A 20,628-nucleotide genomic window follows, 5' to 3' on the forward strand; every position below is an offset into this window, starting at 1 on the left:
CGTACTGGGAGCCAGTGTAGATCCTTTAGGGCTGGTGTCATATGGTTCCAGCGGTCACTCCCAGCCAGCAGTCTAGCAGCCACATTCTAGATTAGTTGAGTTTCTGAGTCACCTTCTGAGTTCTTCCTTATGAAGAACACATTACAGTAGTTCAAAGATGGGTGCAGCGATGTAGCAAGAGCTAGATGAGCATCTGAGGCAGATTTGACTCTGACAAGAAGTCAGCATGATTCTTCCTGAGTAATAGACGTTTGGCAAAGGGTTTCTCAGAAAGCAGATTTCTTGTCACTCAGTATTTGGAACAGGAACATTGTGTAGCTGCCAAGTTCTTCCCAGCTTTCTTCAGCAGACTGAAATGGACTAGGAGTGACAAATTCAGGGTTGACCTCACCACGATGTAATGTGAAGCAGTCTACCTCAGGTGGCAAATTCTAAGCAATATGTGTGTGTTTTTTCTTTATATGGGATGTATGTGGGTGTAATTTGTAAAAAGAATTCCAGTCTAGAGCAGAGGAGTGTAATTTATATTTTTTTTTTTTTTGCTTGAGGTGTTAAAAAATAGAAAAGAAAACCCTTCAGGACCCACCTCTAATCCCAGTTTCATGTGTGCAACTAGTGTTGTCTCTGTTTCAACCTTCTCACATTCAGATCCAAAAAAAAAGCAGTCTTTTATTCTCCCAGCAAAATCATGGTGAACCTTAATTAGCCAGTATTTATACAGCACCATGTAAATATAAAATGCTTTTGACATCTCAATTATTATAATTACCATGTGAAATTTGTTTGAAGCTCAGATTTGGAAAAGAGCAAAGCTTTCAAACTGCATTTTCCTTGAAATGTGTTCAGAGCTTATCTCTTTTCTCCCTTGAAAATAGAAAATGTTAAGTTTCTGCCACGCAGCCCTGGAAAGGTCAAATCCAACTGTCTGGAGGAGTTCCTCCCCCCCCTCCCCAAAAAATCTTGAGTTCTGTGGGTGTGTTTAGTCACAGTGGGTAAATCTGCAAGCGAAGCAGGACACACAGACTCTGAGATCGATTCTGCCTGTTCAGCAGATGGCTTGACACAATATGCTGCACTGCACGCCTGCTGAGTCCTAAAGGCAAATGTGCCATAAGTAACCTTGCCATAAGCCTGTTAATGCAAAGGCAATTTTCTATTTTAAACTCTGTAAAGCTCCCCCTTTGTTTGCCGCCTGTCTGTTTACAGAGGCTGCTGTACAAGAGCATAGCAGATTGTTTGCTCTAATAATACGACTAAGCCCTAAGGTCAAACTGCACTTCCATTTATCCCACACAAAATAGTGATACTTGTTGCTTATCACATGACGAGTGTGCTGAGTTGTACTGAAAATGTCTGAAAGCAGCACATGAGCGCTCAGGCAGATGCGGGGGGGGGGGGGAGACTACTGCCTGCCTTTTATTACAGGATGGGTTTGTGTGCCACTTGTGTGCACAAGAGGCTTCTAAGTGGGTTAACAAAATTAAAAAGTCAGTTACACAAAGATTAAAACAGAAACATCCATAATTAAAACACTGCGAACAAGTCATGTCTCCAGGCACCTGCAGAAGCAACTAGTGATTCAGTCCTGAGCATCTTTGACATACAGTTCAGGTTGCTGGACTGCTTTAGATAGCTAGAGTCACTACAGTGGAGCCAGCTTGCCATCCAATTAAAATACTTCAAGAGAAGCAAATTTACCATAAAGGTACCTTGCAGGTACCATAAAGTAAAATGGCCATGAAACTAATCACAGCAGACAGAAGGATATTTTAACTGTCAAGATGATGTTTGAAGTGTCGCTTGCAAAATGACTAGTGTTCCAGCTATATAGTGTCGCTGTGGATTCCAAGCCTTGCATGCACATTATTTAATAAAGATGAGCCAAATTTCTGTAAGTTTCCTGTTGCATCTCAAACTTTGGGCAGGATCTTCTGCTAGCAGGTTATGTGTGTTGCGATACACTTGGAAGAGTGTCCTCTAACTTTTGTCCAAATATTGGGTACTAGGCAGTCGAAAGAGATCTATATAATGCAAGCTGTGCACTCCCTGAGCTAGTCTAAAAGGACCAAGCTTAGTAGAGCTTCCCAACCATACTGAGAAAAGGTTAACATAAGAAGGTAAGACCATAATAGGAACAGCCTGCTGAATCAGGCCAATGGCTCATCTCATCCAGCATTCTGTTTTCACAGTAGCCAATCAGACACACTTGGGAAGTCTGCAAGCAGGACATGAGCTAAGCAGCACTCTGCCCACCTATGATTCAACAACTGGTATAGTGGAGGTAGAACACAGCCACTATGCCTAGTAATTCAAGTAGTTCTTTATACATTCTGTGTAAACCAGCATCTTCCTTTTTCCTCCCTCAAGTTTTGTGGGGATATCTTTTAAATGTTTGATTGCAAAATTCCAGACCCTTCTCATCTTGGGCCATGTGAGTCTGACTGTGAGCTAGCATATGATGTGCATTACTTGGTGATGTGCATACTTATCAGGAGACCTTATCCAAACAGAAGTCTTAAGTGCAGTTCCATGTAAGATTCGATCAGCTTCTAAGAAAGTATGACAGGATATGTGTGTGGCTGCTATTTTGGGTTTATCAGATTTGGAAACTCACTTGCCATGCAAAATGTTATGAAAAGTCTCTCCATGTCCCCTCTTCATAATTATTAAGAAAAGTTACCCAGTTATGTTTGGAAGGAGTGATGCTTTAGCTGTGAAGATTTCCAACATTATATTAGTAGCAGATTATTAGTAGTAGATTATTAGTAGCAGATTATAATTATATTTATCCTGCCAGATTAAAGGGAAAGGAAACCTACTAATTTCAAATGGTTCTCCGAGGGCCATGGGATAGTTCTCATTGCTTCAATGCCTTGGGCAGAATATGTGATTTTATATTTCTGCTTGTGCAGGAGGAAGGAAGGCCAGTAAACTGAACATAGTGCAAATTTAAACAGTTTAACACAAATTCAGTTTGTGTTTTATTTATTATAAATGGGTGTTCCAGAAGAAAAACAAGTCATAATGTACCTGTGACATGCATATGCTAGCGGAAAGCAATGTGTTTCAAAATGCATCTGGAAGAATACCTGAAGTGATTGTAAACTGCTGCTTTCAGTTGTGCTGAGTTCATAAGAATTGAAATCTTCAGTTGTTTGTTTTTCTAAATATTGGAATGCTCACACCCAGTCATTCTGGCCAACTATCAGGGATGAATGAAGCTGTAGTCCAGCAACATATGGAGGGATTAAATGAAATTTCTGAGTCTTTTGTTTCTTTAAATTCCATCTGTTTGTAATTCAGATGTTCAACATCTTTATAAACAACATCTTCCTTTGATGAAGGAATTGAGGGGATGCTCATCACATTTGCAGAAGACACCAAAGTGGGAGGGATAGCTAATGCCACTAAAGACAGAATCGAGATTCAAGAGGACCTTAACAAATTGGAGAATTCTGCACAAACTAACAAAATGAGTTTAAATAGGGACAAATGTAAGGTTCTACACTTAGGCAGGAAGAACTAGATGCACAAATATAAGATGGAGGACACCTGATTTACTAGTAGTCCATGTGAAAAGGATCTAGGGGTCTTAGTGGACCCCTTAGTGGACCATAAGCTTAACATGAGTTAACAGTGTGATGCAGCAGCAAAAAAAAAAGCTAATGCTATTCTAGGCTGCATCAACAAAAGTATAGTCTCCAGGTCAGTAATAGGAATAGGTGTGGCCAGACCACACCTGGAATACTATGTCCAGTTCTGGACACCACAACTTAAGAAGCATGTTGACAAGATGGAATGTGTGCAGAGGAGGGCAACTAAGGTGATAAAGGGTCTGGAAACCAAACCTTATGAAGAGCAGTTGAAGGAGCAGGGTATGTTTAGCCTAGAAAAGAGGAGTCTGAGAGGAGATATGATATCCATCTTCAAATATCTCAAGGGCTGTCACATGAAAGAGTGAACAAGCTGGAGGGGAGGACTTGAACCAATGGCTTCAAGTTACGAGAAAGGAGATTCTGACTAAACATCAGGAAGAACTTTCCGACAGTAAGAACTGTTCAACAGTGGATCAGACTCCTCCTAGAGGTTGTGGACTCTCCTTCCTTGGAGGTTTTTAAGCAGTGGTTGCATGGTCATCTGTCATAGGTGCTTTAGCTGCGATCCCTGCATTGGGGCTGGACTAAATGACCCTCAGGGTCCCTTCCAACTCTACAACTCTATTATTATTCTAAGATGCCTGGTGTGGTGATCATGGTTTCAGTTGTTCTGCTCATATACAGACACTTTCCGCAAAAGTATTCTACAGCTACAGGTATTACACAGTTTCCTCTAGGAAACTGCCCAAGACTATGCTGTGTCTACTGGCATGAGATGTCCCAAGGGGAAAATGGGGAAATTGGTCAGAGAAACAGATGCAATCTTGAGAATGGATGGCATCTGTAGTCAAGATGAAGTGAAAAATATTGTCAAGGACAGCAAGGGCTGGAGCACTGACACATTAAAAACCTTTTCAACTGCTTTAATTAGCAAGGTAAAATTATGTACAGTCAAAGTGCTTCTGCAAACAACGTTTTTAAAATTGAATTAGCTCTGCCTCTCTTGGAACTGTCAGCTGTCACAAATTTATGGTGTCACAACTGAAAAACGCATTTCATGAAGAGAGCTTTAATTTCTGGGCTTTTTATTGCTTCTCCACACATACATCAAGCTAAAAAGCTATCAGCGTGCATTTTCCCTGCCTAAGTGGCACTGGCCTTACACCGTGTGTCAAAAAATAAGTAAATGTAAGGGTAAAAAAAAATGCTTCCAAATTCATTCTGCTTTTATGACTGGTTTGGTTGCCGGACTTCAGAACACAGTTTACCTTCTTGCTAGGAAATCAATCCTCAGCTGTTTCTTTTCTTTTTCTTGTTTGAAACCATTTGAATTGAAATTTTGCCATATACCGCTTGCAGATACATTTTGGAATTACATCACTCCAATAAAAACAAACTAAAAAAACCAACAAATATAGTACGTCAAAAGTCATTGCACACAAATTCACAGACAAAGTACATGACATATATACACAATAATTTTAACATTGCATATGTTTTTTTCTCTCTCTCTCTTTGACAGGCAGATGCCAAAGCTCACATATTCCAGGCTCAGATCACCCTTTTCTAATCCTGGTGGAGGTCTAAACAATTGAATTCTTTAAGTGTAAGTGATCATGGCTGTATATTATATCCAGGAAACCATCGAGAATTTGGAACTAGGGGAGGCATTGCATCAGTAAGCTCTTAATGCATAAGCACTGTAATTACATTCCTGAAACTCATATGTGTGTGTGTGTGTGAGAGAGAGAGAGAGAGAGAGAGAGAGAATGATATACCATAATTAGGCAATAATGTATGCTGTGGTCATTTATTAGGTAAGGCTGCATTCCCTAAGTACCACACTATAGACATTAATTAAGTAGTTAGCGAAGCCCATAGGAAACAACGTATCACGTTATTACTATTCATGAACACTTCCGTGATGCCTCTGCTATCAATTTTTAGGTTCCCTTGGCATGCAAGATAGGTGCTGTGCAATTTGAACTACTGTTCCATTTAATTTCCATCTGAAGCGTGGCTAACTCAGGCTGCAATCCAAGTTCACCTTATGCCAGGCTGTGGGGGGTTTCGATTGTGTGGCCACATCCCTCCACTCGCTTTGCAGCCTCCTCTTGGCTGCTGTCAGAGTAACACTTGCATCCCTCTGCTGGGATGTAGACACCCGCCCCCTTCCACCCACCAAATGGGGCATACCTGCCAGCAGAGCCTGATGAAAGTTCCCAAATTAGGTTGCTCCAAGGGTGGGGCTGAGCTGGTCAATGGTCTTCTGTATCCTGAGGTGCTCTCGCAGCCATCATCAGGCCTGAGTGGGGCTCAATTATTTATTTCCTTATTTAAACTGTAGCTGTCCCAGGGATTTGGGCCCAGTCTGCCTGCCTCCAACTTTCTGCAACCACCTTTGTGGGTGGGCGGGCTGCAAATGGGGTGGTAGCTCTGCTGCTTCAGAGAGCCTCAGTGGGGGCAGCAAGCAGTTTGGATTTTTCTGTCTACAGCTTTGCAGGTCAATAGTTTTGAAGTCATGATGAGTCAGGATGAAACATAAGGCCTAGTTTTCAGAGCACAGGAGACCTTGCATGGACCCATGGCCTTTCTTTTCTGTGTGGAAATATGGTCACAATAGGTTTCTTTTTATTTGGCAAAAAGCCGTAGACACCTTCATCAGAAAACTCTCTTTAAGCAATGTATGTAATAAAATGCAGGTTACAATCTGCACAACTTTATATATACAGTGGTACCTCAAGTTATAAGTACTTAATTCGTTCTGGAGGTCCGTTCTTAACCTGACACTTTAGCTAATGGGGCCTCCTGCTGCCACCACAGCGCGATTTCTGTTCTCATCCTGAAGCAAAGTTCTTAACCCGAGGTACTATTTCTGGGTTAGCGGAGTCTGTAACCTGAAGTGTGTGTAACCTGAAGCGTATGTAACCCGAGGCACCAGTGTATTCTGTCTGGGTAGGGTGGCTGAAATCTCTCCCAGAACATCTCAACTACTTAGGGACCCCGCATTTCCTAGGGTCTTTCCTCAGAGTGGGGGACTGTCAGTTTGGAGACCCAGGACTTGAGGCACTTCTGTATGGGGGGGGGGAGCAAATGAGGGGGAGGCCAGTACACAGAGGCAGCGTTTGGAGAAAAAGCAGTGGCAATTCTGTTTCAGGTGGCAATAAATCTTGCACCATCCCTGGTGGGCAATGCAACAGTCGAAGGATATTTGAGGGGCAAAGGTTGGGATTTTCAGTTGAGCTATAAGGAGATGGTGGTAAAATGGGTGGCATTTGAAGTGCTGCCTCAGGACTAATGGAATCTGATGAGGACATTTTGTACTTCCAGTGCAGAAGTGTATGCCTGGCAGTTGTGGCATAGTGTGGGGGGTGCAGGGGGGGCCGGCCGCACCGGGCGCAACATCTGGGGGTTAGGGTTAGGGGGCGCAAATCCACGGGTTAGGGGGTGCAAATTACTTGCCTTGCCCCGGGTGCTGACAACCCACGCTACGCCACTGCCTGGCAGTCATGAGACTGGATTTCCAGTGTAGACAAGAAAGCGGCTGCCCTGAAGGAGAAGCAGAGGGATATGGAGGGGAAGTCCTAGAAAGAGAGATCTTGGGGTACAACAAGGACCAGAAGTCCTGCCAAACGGCACCCAGAGAAGCAAGAGGAAAGGGAGGAGAATGGGGAAGAAATCAAACAATTCTCCAAAAGCAAAATGTCTCAGAGCATGAGAAGGGACTGATTGACACTGTCAAAGGTGGAACAAAGTTCATCCGTGACAAATGGGCACAGGAAAGAGCTCTGAGCTTAGCTGCCAGAAATCTTCAAGAGGGGAGGGCAAATCCAATGGAATGATAAGAATATGTACCAGGTTGCAGAGGTCAAAGGGATAATTTAGGAATTTGAGGCAACAAGAGGAAATTCCTTGTCTGAAACAGATTGTTGGATGATAAAATAACTAAAGAGGCTAAATAAGAAAAGGGCACCATTTGTTCTTATTTAAATGCCTATTAATGATCAGCTTTATTTTTCCTGGAGACCCAATTACATATTCAAAAAGAAATAAAAAGCAGCTCACTGATTGTGTATTCCTTGTAAAAGATAAAAATGAAAAGATGGTAACCTACCAGCATGTTTGCATTTGAAAAGTATATGTCTGTGTGCATATGTGTTCACATACCCATATTCAATGTAATTGGCTATGCATACGCGCCTCATTTACCTTGGTATCAAGCAAGGGGGTGTTGAAAAAGATGGAATTTATAGCATCTTTGTAGCTACAGTTCACACATGTTCACTGAACATTGTAAATTGGATTAGAAATAACGGCAACACCCTAATAAACAGAAAAGGTGTTAAAACTGAGCTTTGACAGCTTGAGTGCATCTGCATCTCTGATTATCTCATGCATGCTTTTTGCAATAATCTTTTGGACTGACTGATCCTGTTTTAGCACATCTCCTGTGCTTATCTGTGGCTTTATGGTGGAGTCCTTCCTTTGTATGGATTTTCCTGACACATATTAAAAAAAACATTATCCTTTTGCAGTACAGTTTTTTCATATTTTGACAGGGCAGAAACAGTGGTGAGAGCAAGCTCCTCTCAAGATCAGACAATCACAATGACACTAGCTTTGAAAGATGTAAGTGTGGAATGCTTATGACTTCGCAGCTTCCACTGGAGTCAAGTATTATTGTTAAGTTAGTCCAAAATAATAAGAAGCAAAACAGCCAGCAAAATTCCATTCCTTAAGATGAGTTCACATTCTCATGTGGACCTTCTGACAAGCTCTAAACACTCCTTCTGGAAAAAAACATTCCCTTTCCCTTGTAGGGTATCAGGAGTGGATTAAAATCAGATACCCAAGACTCACACAGCCACCTTCTAGATCTCTTTGTAAACTTGTATATTTATTTACTTGCATGTGAAAAGTGCAATCTAAATAGTGTTCAATGTATTAAATGCCTTTTCATTATATTTAGGATTTTTATCATGACTCTAAAACTTTGCTGTGGCAATTAATATGCAAGCAATCTCTCTCTATATTGTTATGTGTTTGGGAAGGGGGTGCCGGCCTTCTCCATTCCCTGGATCCAGGAAGTGTTAAAAGCTAATCAAGCTTTCTAATTCCAAGAAATAGCCTTGGTGAGGTGATGGGGGATTAAAGAACTCAGTGCCAGACGAAGCCCCCCTCTTCCTCAACAGATAAAGCCAGAGCAGAGAGCGGGGAATTGATACAGCTTAGAAGTACAGTCACACCTCGAAAGTTGAACAGAATCCATTCTGTAAGTCCGTTCGACTTCTAAAATGTTCAACTTCCAAAGCGCAGCTTCTGACTGGATTCAGGAAGCTCTTGCAGCCAGTCGGAAACCGTGGAAGGCCTGTCAGACGTTCATCTTCCAAAAGAATGTTCAGAAACCAGAACACTCACTTCTGGTTTTCAGTCGTTCGGGAGCTGGAACATTTGACTCCCAAGGCATTCAGGAGCCAAGGTACGACTGTAATAATAATAATAATAATAATAATAATAATAATAAAATTTATTTATATCCCGCCCTCCCCAGCCAAAGCTGGGCTCAGGGCGGCTAACAACAATCAAATAATCAAACAATCAAATAATCCAACATTTGAATGCAATCTTCGATTTCTGTTTGAATGCAAGGCTGCGGCTATGGGAGAAACAAGACCCTTTTGAGGTACTAATGCTGTGAGGGCCTCCATTGTAGGCTCAGGATATATATGTGTGTGTAAATAAGCCATATATCATGAAGATAACACAGTCTCTGCTATGCCTCGTTCCAAAAGGAATCCTGGGTAAGTGCCGGGAACCCCTGGAATCTTGCACTGCTCGTAGACTGAGGTGGCATACAACAATATGCATTTGTGAGCAGACTGGATAGCATTAAAAGTTGTCAATACATTCCTGTAGGGTAGTTACTGGTAGTGAAATGAATTTTTAGAGAAGTAAGCATCAGTGTTAAAAACTGCAGATCCAGAATCTGCAAATTAGCCATCTTATCATAATCCGTCCACTTATATGGCAAATGCCGGGGGGGGGGGGATAAAGCATCAGATATGGACAATAATCCACTAAAATGTAGATAATATTGGTTTTATAAGACAATACCAAACACCCCATCCTGTGTAGAAGTGCTGGACTGGGACTCCACTGTAAGTCAACTAGGTTAAGCTAAGCTCTGGCATTTTCACACATAGATTTTCTCGCGTTAACAGCATTTACGTGTGCACAAGTTACATTTGAGACACAAATATGTGCTTGTTAATATCACATGCAGAACTCTGTGCAAAAAAACACAATTAAATTGTACTAAAATTTCTGTGAAATGTTAATCAGAGGTGCAAAAAGTGGCTTGTGTTACAATGCATTGGGAGTCTACAAAAATGTGATTGCTTTGGAGCACTCAAAGGGAACAGTGGTTTAATGCTGCCACCTTGTGCCCAAGAGTTGAACAAGCACATCTACAGGCAATAACTGCTCCAACGTCACAACAGAATTGTTCTTTAACAGAATTGCTCAAACTTTTAGTTTTAAAATTTAACAAGCTTGTGAACTATTAAAAACTTTTGTTACCTTGAGAGTAGAAAATTCTGTATGCTTGAGCTCAGAATAATTACTTAAGAGTGAAGCTCACTCTAAATCAAACATCCCTGTCTCTTCATGAATTTCAGATCAGTTAATTTCAAATAGGCAGAGCTTGGTGCAAATTAATATTTATGCCACAAGGCTTTTTTTCTTCAATAGCAAAGATGGAGAATTTTCAGTTCCCTTGGTTATTTAGAACTTCTGAGCCATCCCCCCCCCCCCCATGGACATCTGCAAGGTGAGAGCCTGCTTCCAAAGGAGCAGACCTGCTCGTTGAGGTGTAGGGTCATAAGGTTACTCTCTGCCATATGAAGAATGTAAAGGTAAAGGTAAAGGGACCCCTGACCGTTAGGTCCAGTCGTGGCCAACTCTGGGGTTGCAGCGCTCATCTCGCTTTATTGGCCGAGGAAGCCGGCGTACAGCTTCCGGGTCATGTGGCCAGCATGACTAAGCCGCTTCTGGTGAACCAGAGCAGTGCGCAGTAACGCCGTTTACCTTCCCACCAGAGTGGTACCTATTTATCTACTTGCACTTCGTGCTTTCAAACTGCTAGGTTCGCAGGAGATGAAGAATGTAAGAGCCTGCAAAAGGCCCATCCAGTTCAGCAACGTGTTCTTAGAGTAGCCAACCAAATGCCTCTATAAGAGGCCTGAAAGCAGGACATGAGCATTATAGCACTTTCCCCACTTGTGATTCCCAGCACCTGGAATTCAGAGACATGCTGTTTCTGACAGTGAAGGTACAGTGTAACCATTGCGGCTGGTAGCCGCTGATAGCTTTTATTCTCCATGAATTTGTCTCTTTGGAAGTCATCCATGTTATTGCTTAGTGCACGAGTGATGGGGCTCAGGTAACCACAAGACCTTGGGATGCAGACAGCAGCACATTCCTTCTGCTACTTTAACTGCATAGAATCCCTTCACGCATGTGGCAAATGAAGGCAAATCCAGGCCTTTTGGACAAACGAATCACTTTTGTAGTATTGTAAACTTGTGTAGTAGTCTCAGTTACTTTTGTCATATTCCTAAAAGCTTTGAGTGAGATCATATTGTGCCAGCACTCTTGAACTTTAACTGACCTGAAACAGGTATTGTATTTTTAAAAAGCAGAACAGAACAGAACATTTGTTTCACTATCCAGAGAGCCAGTGTGGTGTAGTGGTTAAGAGCGGTAGTCACGTAATCTGGGTAACCGGGTTCGCGTCTCCGCTCCTCCACATGCAGCTGCTTGGGCCAGTTACACTTCTCTCAGCCCCACTCACCTCACAGAGTGTTTGTTGTATGGGAGGAAGGGAAAGGAGAATGTTAGCCGCTTTGAGACTCCTTAAAGGGAGTGAAAGGCGGGATATCAAATCCAAACTTTTCTTCTTCTTCTTCTTCTTCTTCTTCTTCTTCTGTTGTATGAAAATGCTGCCAAGCTTTTCAGGATCACCACAGATGCCCCTGGCTAACATGAAGCTATTTCAAATGGGTATATCTCATTTTTCCATGGTGTGGTTCAGCACCCAACCTGAATATCTGCTTTTAAAGCTCCCTTGCTGATAAATACAGTACTGCAGCACAATTTGGCTTTTTAAAATGAGTATTTCTGAGTTTGACTATCAAACTGGGACATCTGCACCTTTAAAAATTGGCTGTTGCATAGACAATAAATACAAATTAGTAGACAAATAGGTGTGTCAATTCATCTTCATCAATGTTATACTTACAACTTTTCCCTTTCTTGCTTTTATCCAGAGTTGTTAAAATATATTTATTTCCAGTTCTAGGGTTTAGCCAACTGAATGCACTGGAATTAATGGGTCTAAGTTGGTCATACCCGTTAATTTCAATGGGCCTCCTATAAGTAGAACTACTGTTTGATTCAAGCCCCATAATCCTATTGGTTTCCCTCTTTTTGATTAGTCAGACTATGGGGGGGGGGATCCAGACTGTAGTTGCAGTCCTCTGCCTAGAAATAAGTCCCACTGAAATTACGGGGGCTTGCTTTTGAGTAGATATGCATAGGATTGCACTGTTAAGTTAGCTGCAATAGGGTCCCACTGAAATCCACATGAAAAACTTGGTGTGGTGACTTGGTTCCTACTGGGGCTTAAGTGTAGTCTGGATTCATTGCTATGAAATACCATCATTTCCCTCTCTAAACTTGTTCACATGCAGACATTCTCCCTTGCTAGGGGTAGTATAGTAGGCTAAAAGATGTAGCTACTAATCAGGAAGTGACTAGTTTTTCTTATTGACTCTGCCATGAACTCATCAGGTGCTATGTTGTGATACAGCGTCATTCCAGGCACATTGGTGAGGAGAAATAGTGGTCAAGATAGCTGCCAGTCCAATCCCACAGCAACGCACCTGTGCAACCTCAAACAAACTCTCCCATTTTTCCATTAGCTTCATAATGGTGCCTCCAATTACCTCATGACGGTTAACATAGCTGAAATGTTAGTAGTTCTGAAAATATAAAAAAGCAGGATTAAAATTGTAACTTCCGTCATGCCATATATTTAAAACACATGATTTCCCTCCTAGGAAATGTAACTTGATAAGGATGCTGGGAACCGTAGCTCTGTGAGGGATAAACAACAGTTTACATGATTCTTTGGGGAAAGTAATGTGCTATAAATGTGGAGTTTGAACACACACAGCCTTTAAACCGGACTTCTTTGTAATGTCTCTCCCCCCTTTTTTGCTCCACAGAAAGAAGAACTCTTATCAGCACAAATGCCAACATCTTGTGAGGACTAGCTGCCCTCCATCCAAAAGCACCCCCCCCCCTTCTGTATCATGGGGCCTGGTGATAGCTTCCTAAGTACAGGGCTGCTTCACATCGTCATATGGGGAAGCCTGGCAGCCATGGCAATGCTCCTGGTCTTCAGTTTTCTGCTCTTCCTATGCTCTAGCTGTGATAGGTAAGGTCTTGCTCAGGATACAAGGTTAGGGTGCAGTAAAGGCACGAACAGGAACTGTGTTGTTGGACCCCTTAGACAGTGACAGCATCAGTTTCTGTGTGCGTGTGTGTGTGTAAAATCAATAGCGTGTGACCTCCACAAAATCAGGACCAGCAGAACATAGCTAACTCCTCATGGTAAGTGTAAGATTGTCAGGGGTGGCTGTCTAATTTTGTGTTATGCCACAAACCCCATGGCAGCCATTTTGTGTTCTGCCATCCTCCTTCTGCCCCCAATAGCAGCTGTTTTGTGACTGGCTGTTTCAGCACACACTCCAAATTCAAAATGTGCCCCCCCCCAAAGGATGGAAACCCTCAGCTTGGGCATCAGGCAGCAACCACACCAAATAAATATTGTGGTTATAATTTCATAAGACACAAGTGTTTATGTTTAATATTGGATGCTGGGGGTCTAAAATGAGTGTCTTAAAATCAAGGAATGATTATGTTTTCGTGAACAAATCCAAGAGACAAAGTTCAGTTTTGCTGTACGTTTGAATTTGAACCAGAATTAATATCAATCAATCTTGCCTGTTAATGAGACCAGCATATAGTTCATCATGCATATTAATTATGGCTGCCCACTTTGCATTGCTGATTATTCAAACAACAGAGGCTATGTTCAGCTAGAAATATCCATTAAAATAAATAGCTTTGCCCTTTCCCTTGTTGTTTACATAAAATAGCAAGGGGGGGGGGGGAGACTCTGAAGCTGCTGTTGAATTGGAACTGACTAAAATAACCCCGAAGAATGCTTACCAAAGTTTGTGACTGCTAACTCCTGCCCTCATTTGCATGCTCTATCCCTGAAGTCTCTAAGACACTTCCAAGAGGATGAAAACTAAAGACATTTTTGTAAGAATTGGTCTGCTGGGTATTTCTAACAAGCTATGCAAATTCTAATGCCAGACATTATCTGGCAATCATACTTTAATAATTTAGCATGTTGTTAGGCTGGATTTGGTGTCAGGATATTTGTGGAGCAGGTACTTGCTGAGAAGTGCAATTAAACTAAATCCCTTCCTTCCTAGAAAAGTTACACTGATGCTATTGATATAATAATGGGTGACATTAAAAGCAGATGCTTTGTCAGAAAAGCTTCAGGGAGCAAATTAGTTACTGCGTACATGAATCATATTGTGTATTGCATGGGCAGCATCGTGGATTTTAAATGGCATAATTAGTCTGCTTTCAGCGAAATAAATTTTTAGAAGTGCAGCTACAGTTGAGGTGGGATTTGCCGCTGAGTTCAGAAGGGTGGTGAAATGTAAATATCTTGCTTCTGAAACTCTCATGGAAGGGAACTTTGTGCCCTGTATGTTTGCAGCAACTTCCTTTGGTATTTATATGCATGTCCAGTTGATTTCAGGAAGGTGTTAGTTGGATTGGGACCAGCAAGTAGTCATCACCAACACTATTGTTTGAACTGCTATTTTATTTTAACAATGTACTTAATCTTTGTTTACATTAAAGGGAGAAGAGACCCAAACACCAGAATGGGGACCATGAGAATCTGATGAATGTGGTAAAAATGAATCTGTCACTTATTATTGAAAGTGTTTTTTCTGTAGTTCATAACATATAAGAGGAAGACTAACATAGGAGACCATTAGCTAAAATAGCAGTGAACCTTAAGACTAATAATCCATTCATTTGCTGATCATTGTTTGAACAAACAATAGTTTAGTGTTACTGCATAAAGGTAAAGGTAAAGGTACCCCTGCCCATACAGGCCAGTCTTGACAGACTCTAGGGTTGTGTGCCCATCTCACTCAAGAGGCCGGGGGCCAGCGCTGTCCGGAGACACTTCCGGGTCACGTGGCCAGCATGACATCGCTGCTCTGGCGAGCCAGAGCCACACACGGAAACGCCGTTTACCTTCCCGCTAGTAAGCGGTCCTTATTTATCTACTTGCACCCGGGAGTGCTTTCGAACTGCTAGGTTGGCAGGCGCTGGGACCGAGCAACAGGAGCACACCCCGCTGCGGGGATTCGAACCGCCGACCTTTCGATCGGCAAGCCCTAGGCACTGAGGCTTTTACCCAAAGCGCCACCCGCGTCCCTTGTAGTGTTACTGCATATGTGAACCTTATTTACCATATTGGCCTGAATATAAGCCACACATTTTTACAAATTCTGGCTGTGAAAAGTTAAAGTGCGGCAAAGCAGCTCAGCTTCCCCCCGCCCCCGTTGCAGGACAGGAGCGCAGGGCAGCAGTGCGCCACCTGCCCGCCGCTCCCAGCCACCAGAAAGAAGGAGAAAGGGAAGGAAGCCGCTGGCAAAGTGGTGTGGCTCCTCCCCTCAGGAAGCAGCCCGGGTGTGTGGGGGGGGGGCAATGGCACACAGCCTGCCCTCCGCTCCCAAGCCTCCCCCGGCGCCGGCCTGGGGAGGTGGTGCCAGGAATGCCGTAGTGCCAGGAGGCGGGCCACATCCACAAATAAGCCTTGATTTTTAAAGGTGCGGATTATTTGCGGTGTGGTTTATATTCTGGCCAATACGGTACTTACCTCAGAAGATTTATAAACCTCTTGATCAAAGAAATCTCCAAGCAGTGTATAAATAAAATTGTAAATAAAACACTGCTAAAATCCACAAACCAATTAAAAACAAATATACCTAAAACCACAACCATTACAAAGAAATGTAGGCAACTAAATTTTTCACAGGTGTCTAAAACAGTATAGAAGGCATGAAAATTAGAACTTATTCCATAACAGTCTTCTTCTTCGGCGATCCTTCGTAGCCAAGTAAGATTGTCTTCCATAAACACAGTTTTAACAGTGATCCATAACAGTAATTGCTGAACAATAACTCTTCCCATAGCTGGTTCAAATGATATGCTAATCCATTCATTTTGCTTTGCAGCCTTCAGATAAGGAGGCATTTAGCCACTCCGTCACAAGTCTGGCTACAGATCCACTTGCCAGCAGTGAACAAAATGGAGGACTCAGTAATGGTGATGGTAAGAACTGACTTATCATTTATTTGATTTCACAGCACTCACAACAGCAAACGGGCACCATGCTTAGTGCGAGAAAATGTGGAGGTAACATAAAAGTTCTATCTGTGTTGTTCAGTCTGTTATTTAGGTTATCACTTGGTGCTTCCATTATCAATCAAGGAACATGAATATGTGAATTAGCCAAGAGAGATTAACAGATAGTTGAAATAAATAAATGAACCAACTATGCTTAAAAAGATAGGGATTTTGTTGGTAATTGTGTTGTGATTGGGTATGGGAAAACAATATTCAGGGAGACATCTATTTGTTTGCATAACCTGTATACATTTCATTGGCAATTGTAGTAATTTATCATATGCTTTTTAAATTAGTACCTCTAGGTCATATGTTTTAAAATAAGAAATGCCAGCGTACACAAGTGCTCTTACATTTCAGTCTCTGAAACATACTACTAAATTATAATTGCAGTGCTATCCTGAGGTAAAATTAACACATTTATATTCTTGGTGAACTAGATAGCTATAAAAATCCTTAATGATTCAGTTAAATCATTGTGAAGGTAATTGAAAAGTGAGTGAGTCTTCCTGCTTGGCTAAACATTTGAAATGAGTCTAACTTAAAAAAAAAAAAAGCTGAAAGCTTGTATAAGCTGGAAACTCAAAATAAATACATTCATATTCTGTGTGTCTTCCACAGCCTGGTATATTGGACCGACCTCCCTCTAACTGTTAAATTTTAAAGATACATGATAGCTTGAAAGAAAGGAGGAACAGGTGTCAGACAGTGAAATCAGTGGCATGCACAAGGCCTGCCAAGAGTTTGTTTTTCAGAAAGAGAACTGCACACTGGTAACTCTTTTTAGTTACTTGTTGTCTTCTCAGGTTCCACAACCATTGCTGGAAACTCAACACTTCCATGCCATTGAAGATCTCTTGTAGAAGGATATTCTCCCTCTGCACCAGTAATTAATCACATGAATGAGCTCCACAAACTGAAAGGGACGGTGGAACTGAGCAAGTGGCCCCACCACTGAGCTCACACAGCACTAGACCCCTTATGTCTACAAGCTGCAATGGATGTCTACGTAGGCTTCCATGGGAGCTGTACAATCAAGAGTTTCAGATTTTGTGGAAGCCTACATTTGTGGGTATCCCCAGCTTAGATAACTATACTTGGTGCATATTCTCAGGATATTGGGGTAGGGAGCCAGGGAGCCTCATTGCTACTTTCAACATGTGACTCAACAAGTGATGTGATTGTGTGATTATTTCTTCACATTGTATTCATTTCAAGGGCTCGTTCCTCAGCTCTCAAACACACGTCCTTCCCGCCAATGCAGTTCACAAAATAATACAAGGCAACTAAAAATAATAATACATTAACAACAAAGTTCAGGCCAAACAGCAAATAAAAACAGAAGTAGCAATTAAAACATTAAATATATGCCTAAAAGAATAAAATTACCTTGAGAAAACAAAGTCACCCCTGATTTATGGTTACATTTGCACTATACATTTAAAGTAGTATCATACCACTTTAAACAATCATGGCTTCCCTCAAATAATCTCGGGAACTGTAGTTTGTTAAGCGTGCTGAGAGTTGTTAGGAGACCTCTGTTCCCCTCACAGAGCTACAATTCCCAAACGTACAAGTGGTACACTTGTTAATTGCAGTAGCATGGCCAACTAGGTGATGGTAGTTGCATAGAAGTCACAATAACTTCGAATTCTATAATATCCGAACACAAAAGGTTCCCTTATTTAGGTAATAAACCATTGTCTTCTGACAATTTTATGCACATTTCTTGCCAAGTGATGCTGTATCTAAATTGCAAAGCCTAAAGACGATTAAGATGTCTAGGAAGGGGTGTTTCTTCAGCCTTGCCTCTTCTCTTTCCTGAGGGTTCTTTTTGACGAGAAAATCACCACCTTTAGTTAATCAAGACATTATCTAATACATGCTTCAAAGAGATCCAACTTTCTGTGCATAATCCCTATTAAAGGGGCTTACTTTGTTGTAGGTAGGAGTAAGAGAGGATCTTGTATAGTTGTTGCTTTCATCTTTGCTTGACTTAAATACTAGACTGAAAGATACCACAGGTTAAGCACCAGTGGAGGCAGGCCCATTAGGGCAAATGGGGCACCAGCCCACCAACTTTAGCCTGCTCTCAGCCAGTCCCCATCTGCCTCCCTTCTAATATATAGCCAGATCTTAGCTTTGTACTTCTGGAACTCAGCAGGGAGGAAGATGGAGTGCAGCTGGTGCAGAATTTGGCAGCTAGGTTGCACAAGACAGTTTGAGTATATTATACCAATCCTGGCCTGACTTGTACTGGCTGCCAATTAGTTTCTGGGCCCAATTCAAAGTGCTGGTTTTGTCCTATGAAGCCTTCAATGGCTCAGGACCGCAGTACCTCAAGGACCACCTCTCTCCATATGAACCAGCCCAGACCCTACTATCATAATCTGAGGCCCGTCTTCGTGTGCCTCCTCTACGAGAGCTTTAGAGGGCGGCAACATCATAACGGGCCTTTTCTGCAGTGGCTCCCTGTTTGTGGAATGCTCTCCCCAGAGAGGTTCATCTGGTGCCTTCATTATACACCTTTTGGAGCCAGGCGAAAATGTTCCTCTTCAACCAGCCCTTGGGCTGATTAATATTCTACAGCCTTTTAAATGTGTTTGTGAGAGGTATTGTTTTGTTGTTTCTGTTGTAATTATTTTTTTGTGCTTTTATCTTGTATTTTTATCTTGTGAACTGCCCTGAGAGCTTTACATGAAAGGCAGTATATAAATCTAATAAACAACAACAACAACTAGAATCAGTTGATTCCAGGTTCTGTTAGTCTCCTTCCCTTCCACCCTAGTAGCCCCAGTGAGCACCAGTCACTGCTGGCTAGCAGACATAATCCAGTGCATCTGAGGACCTTGGTGGATATTTTTTTTCCTGGAACAGGATATTCTTTTTTCAGGTGTGACCCTTCTGGTTTCTACAATGGATGTTATATTCTGCACTTACATTAAAGGCTCATGTTGCTCATATTATGTATATTCCCCCCTCCTTAGTTCTCTCAGAAGATAGCACAACTGCTTGCATCCAGCCTTATGAAGAAGTGCAAACCTCTGCTACTGACCTCCTGGATCAACAGGACAGTCAGGGAAGATCCTTAAAATGTCATCAAAGCAGGGAGCTACCCAGAATTCCTCCCAACAATGCCATAGAAACTATTCTGTCTACAAGAAATACAGAAAACGATCAGGGTCTAGGTATGGAGGGCCCCTACGAAGTGCTGAAAGACAGCTCCTCCCAAGAAAATATAGTTGAGGACTGTTTGTATGAGACTGTGAAGGAGATAAAGGAGCTGGCAGCAACAGCTAGCACAGAGAAGAGCTGCGACAGCAAGCCCAAAGCTACTGTGATGGTTAACGGGAACCTCGATCATGTTGCCGAGCGTAAAGTTGAATCAGCTGAGTATGCCTCCGTGGACAGGAATAAAAAAAGCCGCCAGAGTGTTAATTCGGAGAGTCCTCTTAGCAACACCCCAGACCTGGAAGATGAAGCTCCGCCTCCAGTGCCTGCGAAACTCCTTGATGAGAATGAGAATGAGCAGGAGAAAGGAGCCAAGGAAGAGGAAGAGGTGGCAGAAGGGCCTAGTGAACCTGACAAGGTATACCTTACGTTGCTTAATCATTTGCAGAAGAGCATGCCACTGTATTGAGACCTGCTCATGATGTCTATGTGTTTGTCATAGGACATGCTGTCCTATATTAATAAATAATGGAAATAAGGGTGAAATATGTTCATTAGTCATAGGAGTCATAGGAGTTTTCAGGTGTTTCCTGCTGACCTTCTAATCGGACTTCCCAGCAAACAGGACCATTCAATAAATTTCTGGCATTTACTGTAACTTTTGATTCAATATTGTGTTTGTGCGCATGCATGGATGTTCATGCATGTACACAAGAGTGAAATAGTGCTGTAATGTAGGTGACTGTATGCATTTTGTGGTTATTTTGCTAGTTTGAAAACAACCATTCGTAAATGTGTTTGCAGAAATGTAAATGGTTATTTTTCATCAAGGTCTGCTACATCCGATGCATTATTCTACACAAAAAGTAGAATAAAAACAACAACAATCCAGGCCTCCAAACCCCTGATCCAAGAAAGCCCTAGCTTCATTCTGATTTTGAGAAAAACCAAAGGTTTTTCTCCACTTCCACCCAGAAAAGCCCAGCTGCATTTTATGACATCATTTAAAATTAAATAGATTTTTTTATTTTCCCATCTTCCAAATCTTCTCTCAGGCCTGTCAGCCTGTGTTCCTTTCAGATGTTGTTCATAAAACCACTTCCTTGAAACTGACTTCAGTGGGGCTTCCTGTAACCTCTGAATGGCACACAGCACTTTTGAAGCTGCATTCTCTGGGTGCTTGTCAGCTGATTGGCAGTGAAGGTGTGCATTCAAATGAGGTTACTTTCTTTGAACTTTGACAGCTATCAACCATCTGCTGTCAGGTGATTCCCAGATGAGTGCTCAC

General features: G+C 42.1%; 1 protein-coding gene across 8 annotated transcripts in view; it reads left to right on the plus strand.

Moving 5' to 3' along the window:
- The window catches only part of PAG1 (phosphoprotein membrane anchor with glycosphingolipid microdomains 1), a 103,718-nt gene that overhangs the window by 74,950 nt on the left and 8,140 nt on the right, over positions 1–20,628 (plus strand). For 3 of the 8 annotated variants that reach the window (XM_083451252.1, XM_083451253.1, XM_083451251.1), the window contains 5 exons: positions 5,119–5,202; positions 12,884–13,095; positions 14,607–14,658; positions 15,998–16,094; positions 19,157–19,758. In XM_083451252.1, the coding sequence (XP_083307378.1) occupies positions 12,971–13,095; positions 14,607–14,658; positions 15,998–16,094; positions 19,157–19,758 (876 nt within the window). In that variant the 5' untranslated portion in view covers positions 5,119–5,202; positions 12,884–12,970. The remainder of the gene's footprint in view (positions 1–5,118; positions 5,203–12,883; positions 13,096–14,606; positions 14,659–15,997; positions 16,095–19,156; positions 19,759–20,628) is intronic. The other 5 variants (XM_083451257.1, XM_083451258.1, XM_083451256.1 and 2 more) reach the window with 2 other exon arrangements.

Source organism: Podarcis tiliguerta (assembly GCF_965153285.1).
Source record: "Podarcis tiliguerta genome assembly, chromosome: 7".
Lineage (NCBI taxonomy): Eukaryota > Metazoa > Chordata > Lepidosauria > Squamata > Lacertidae > Podarcis > Podarcis tiliguerta.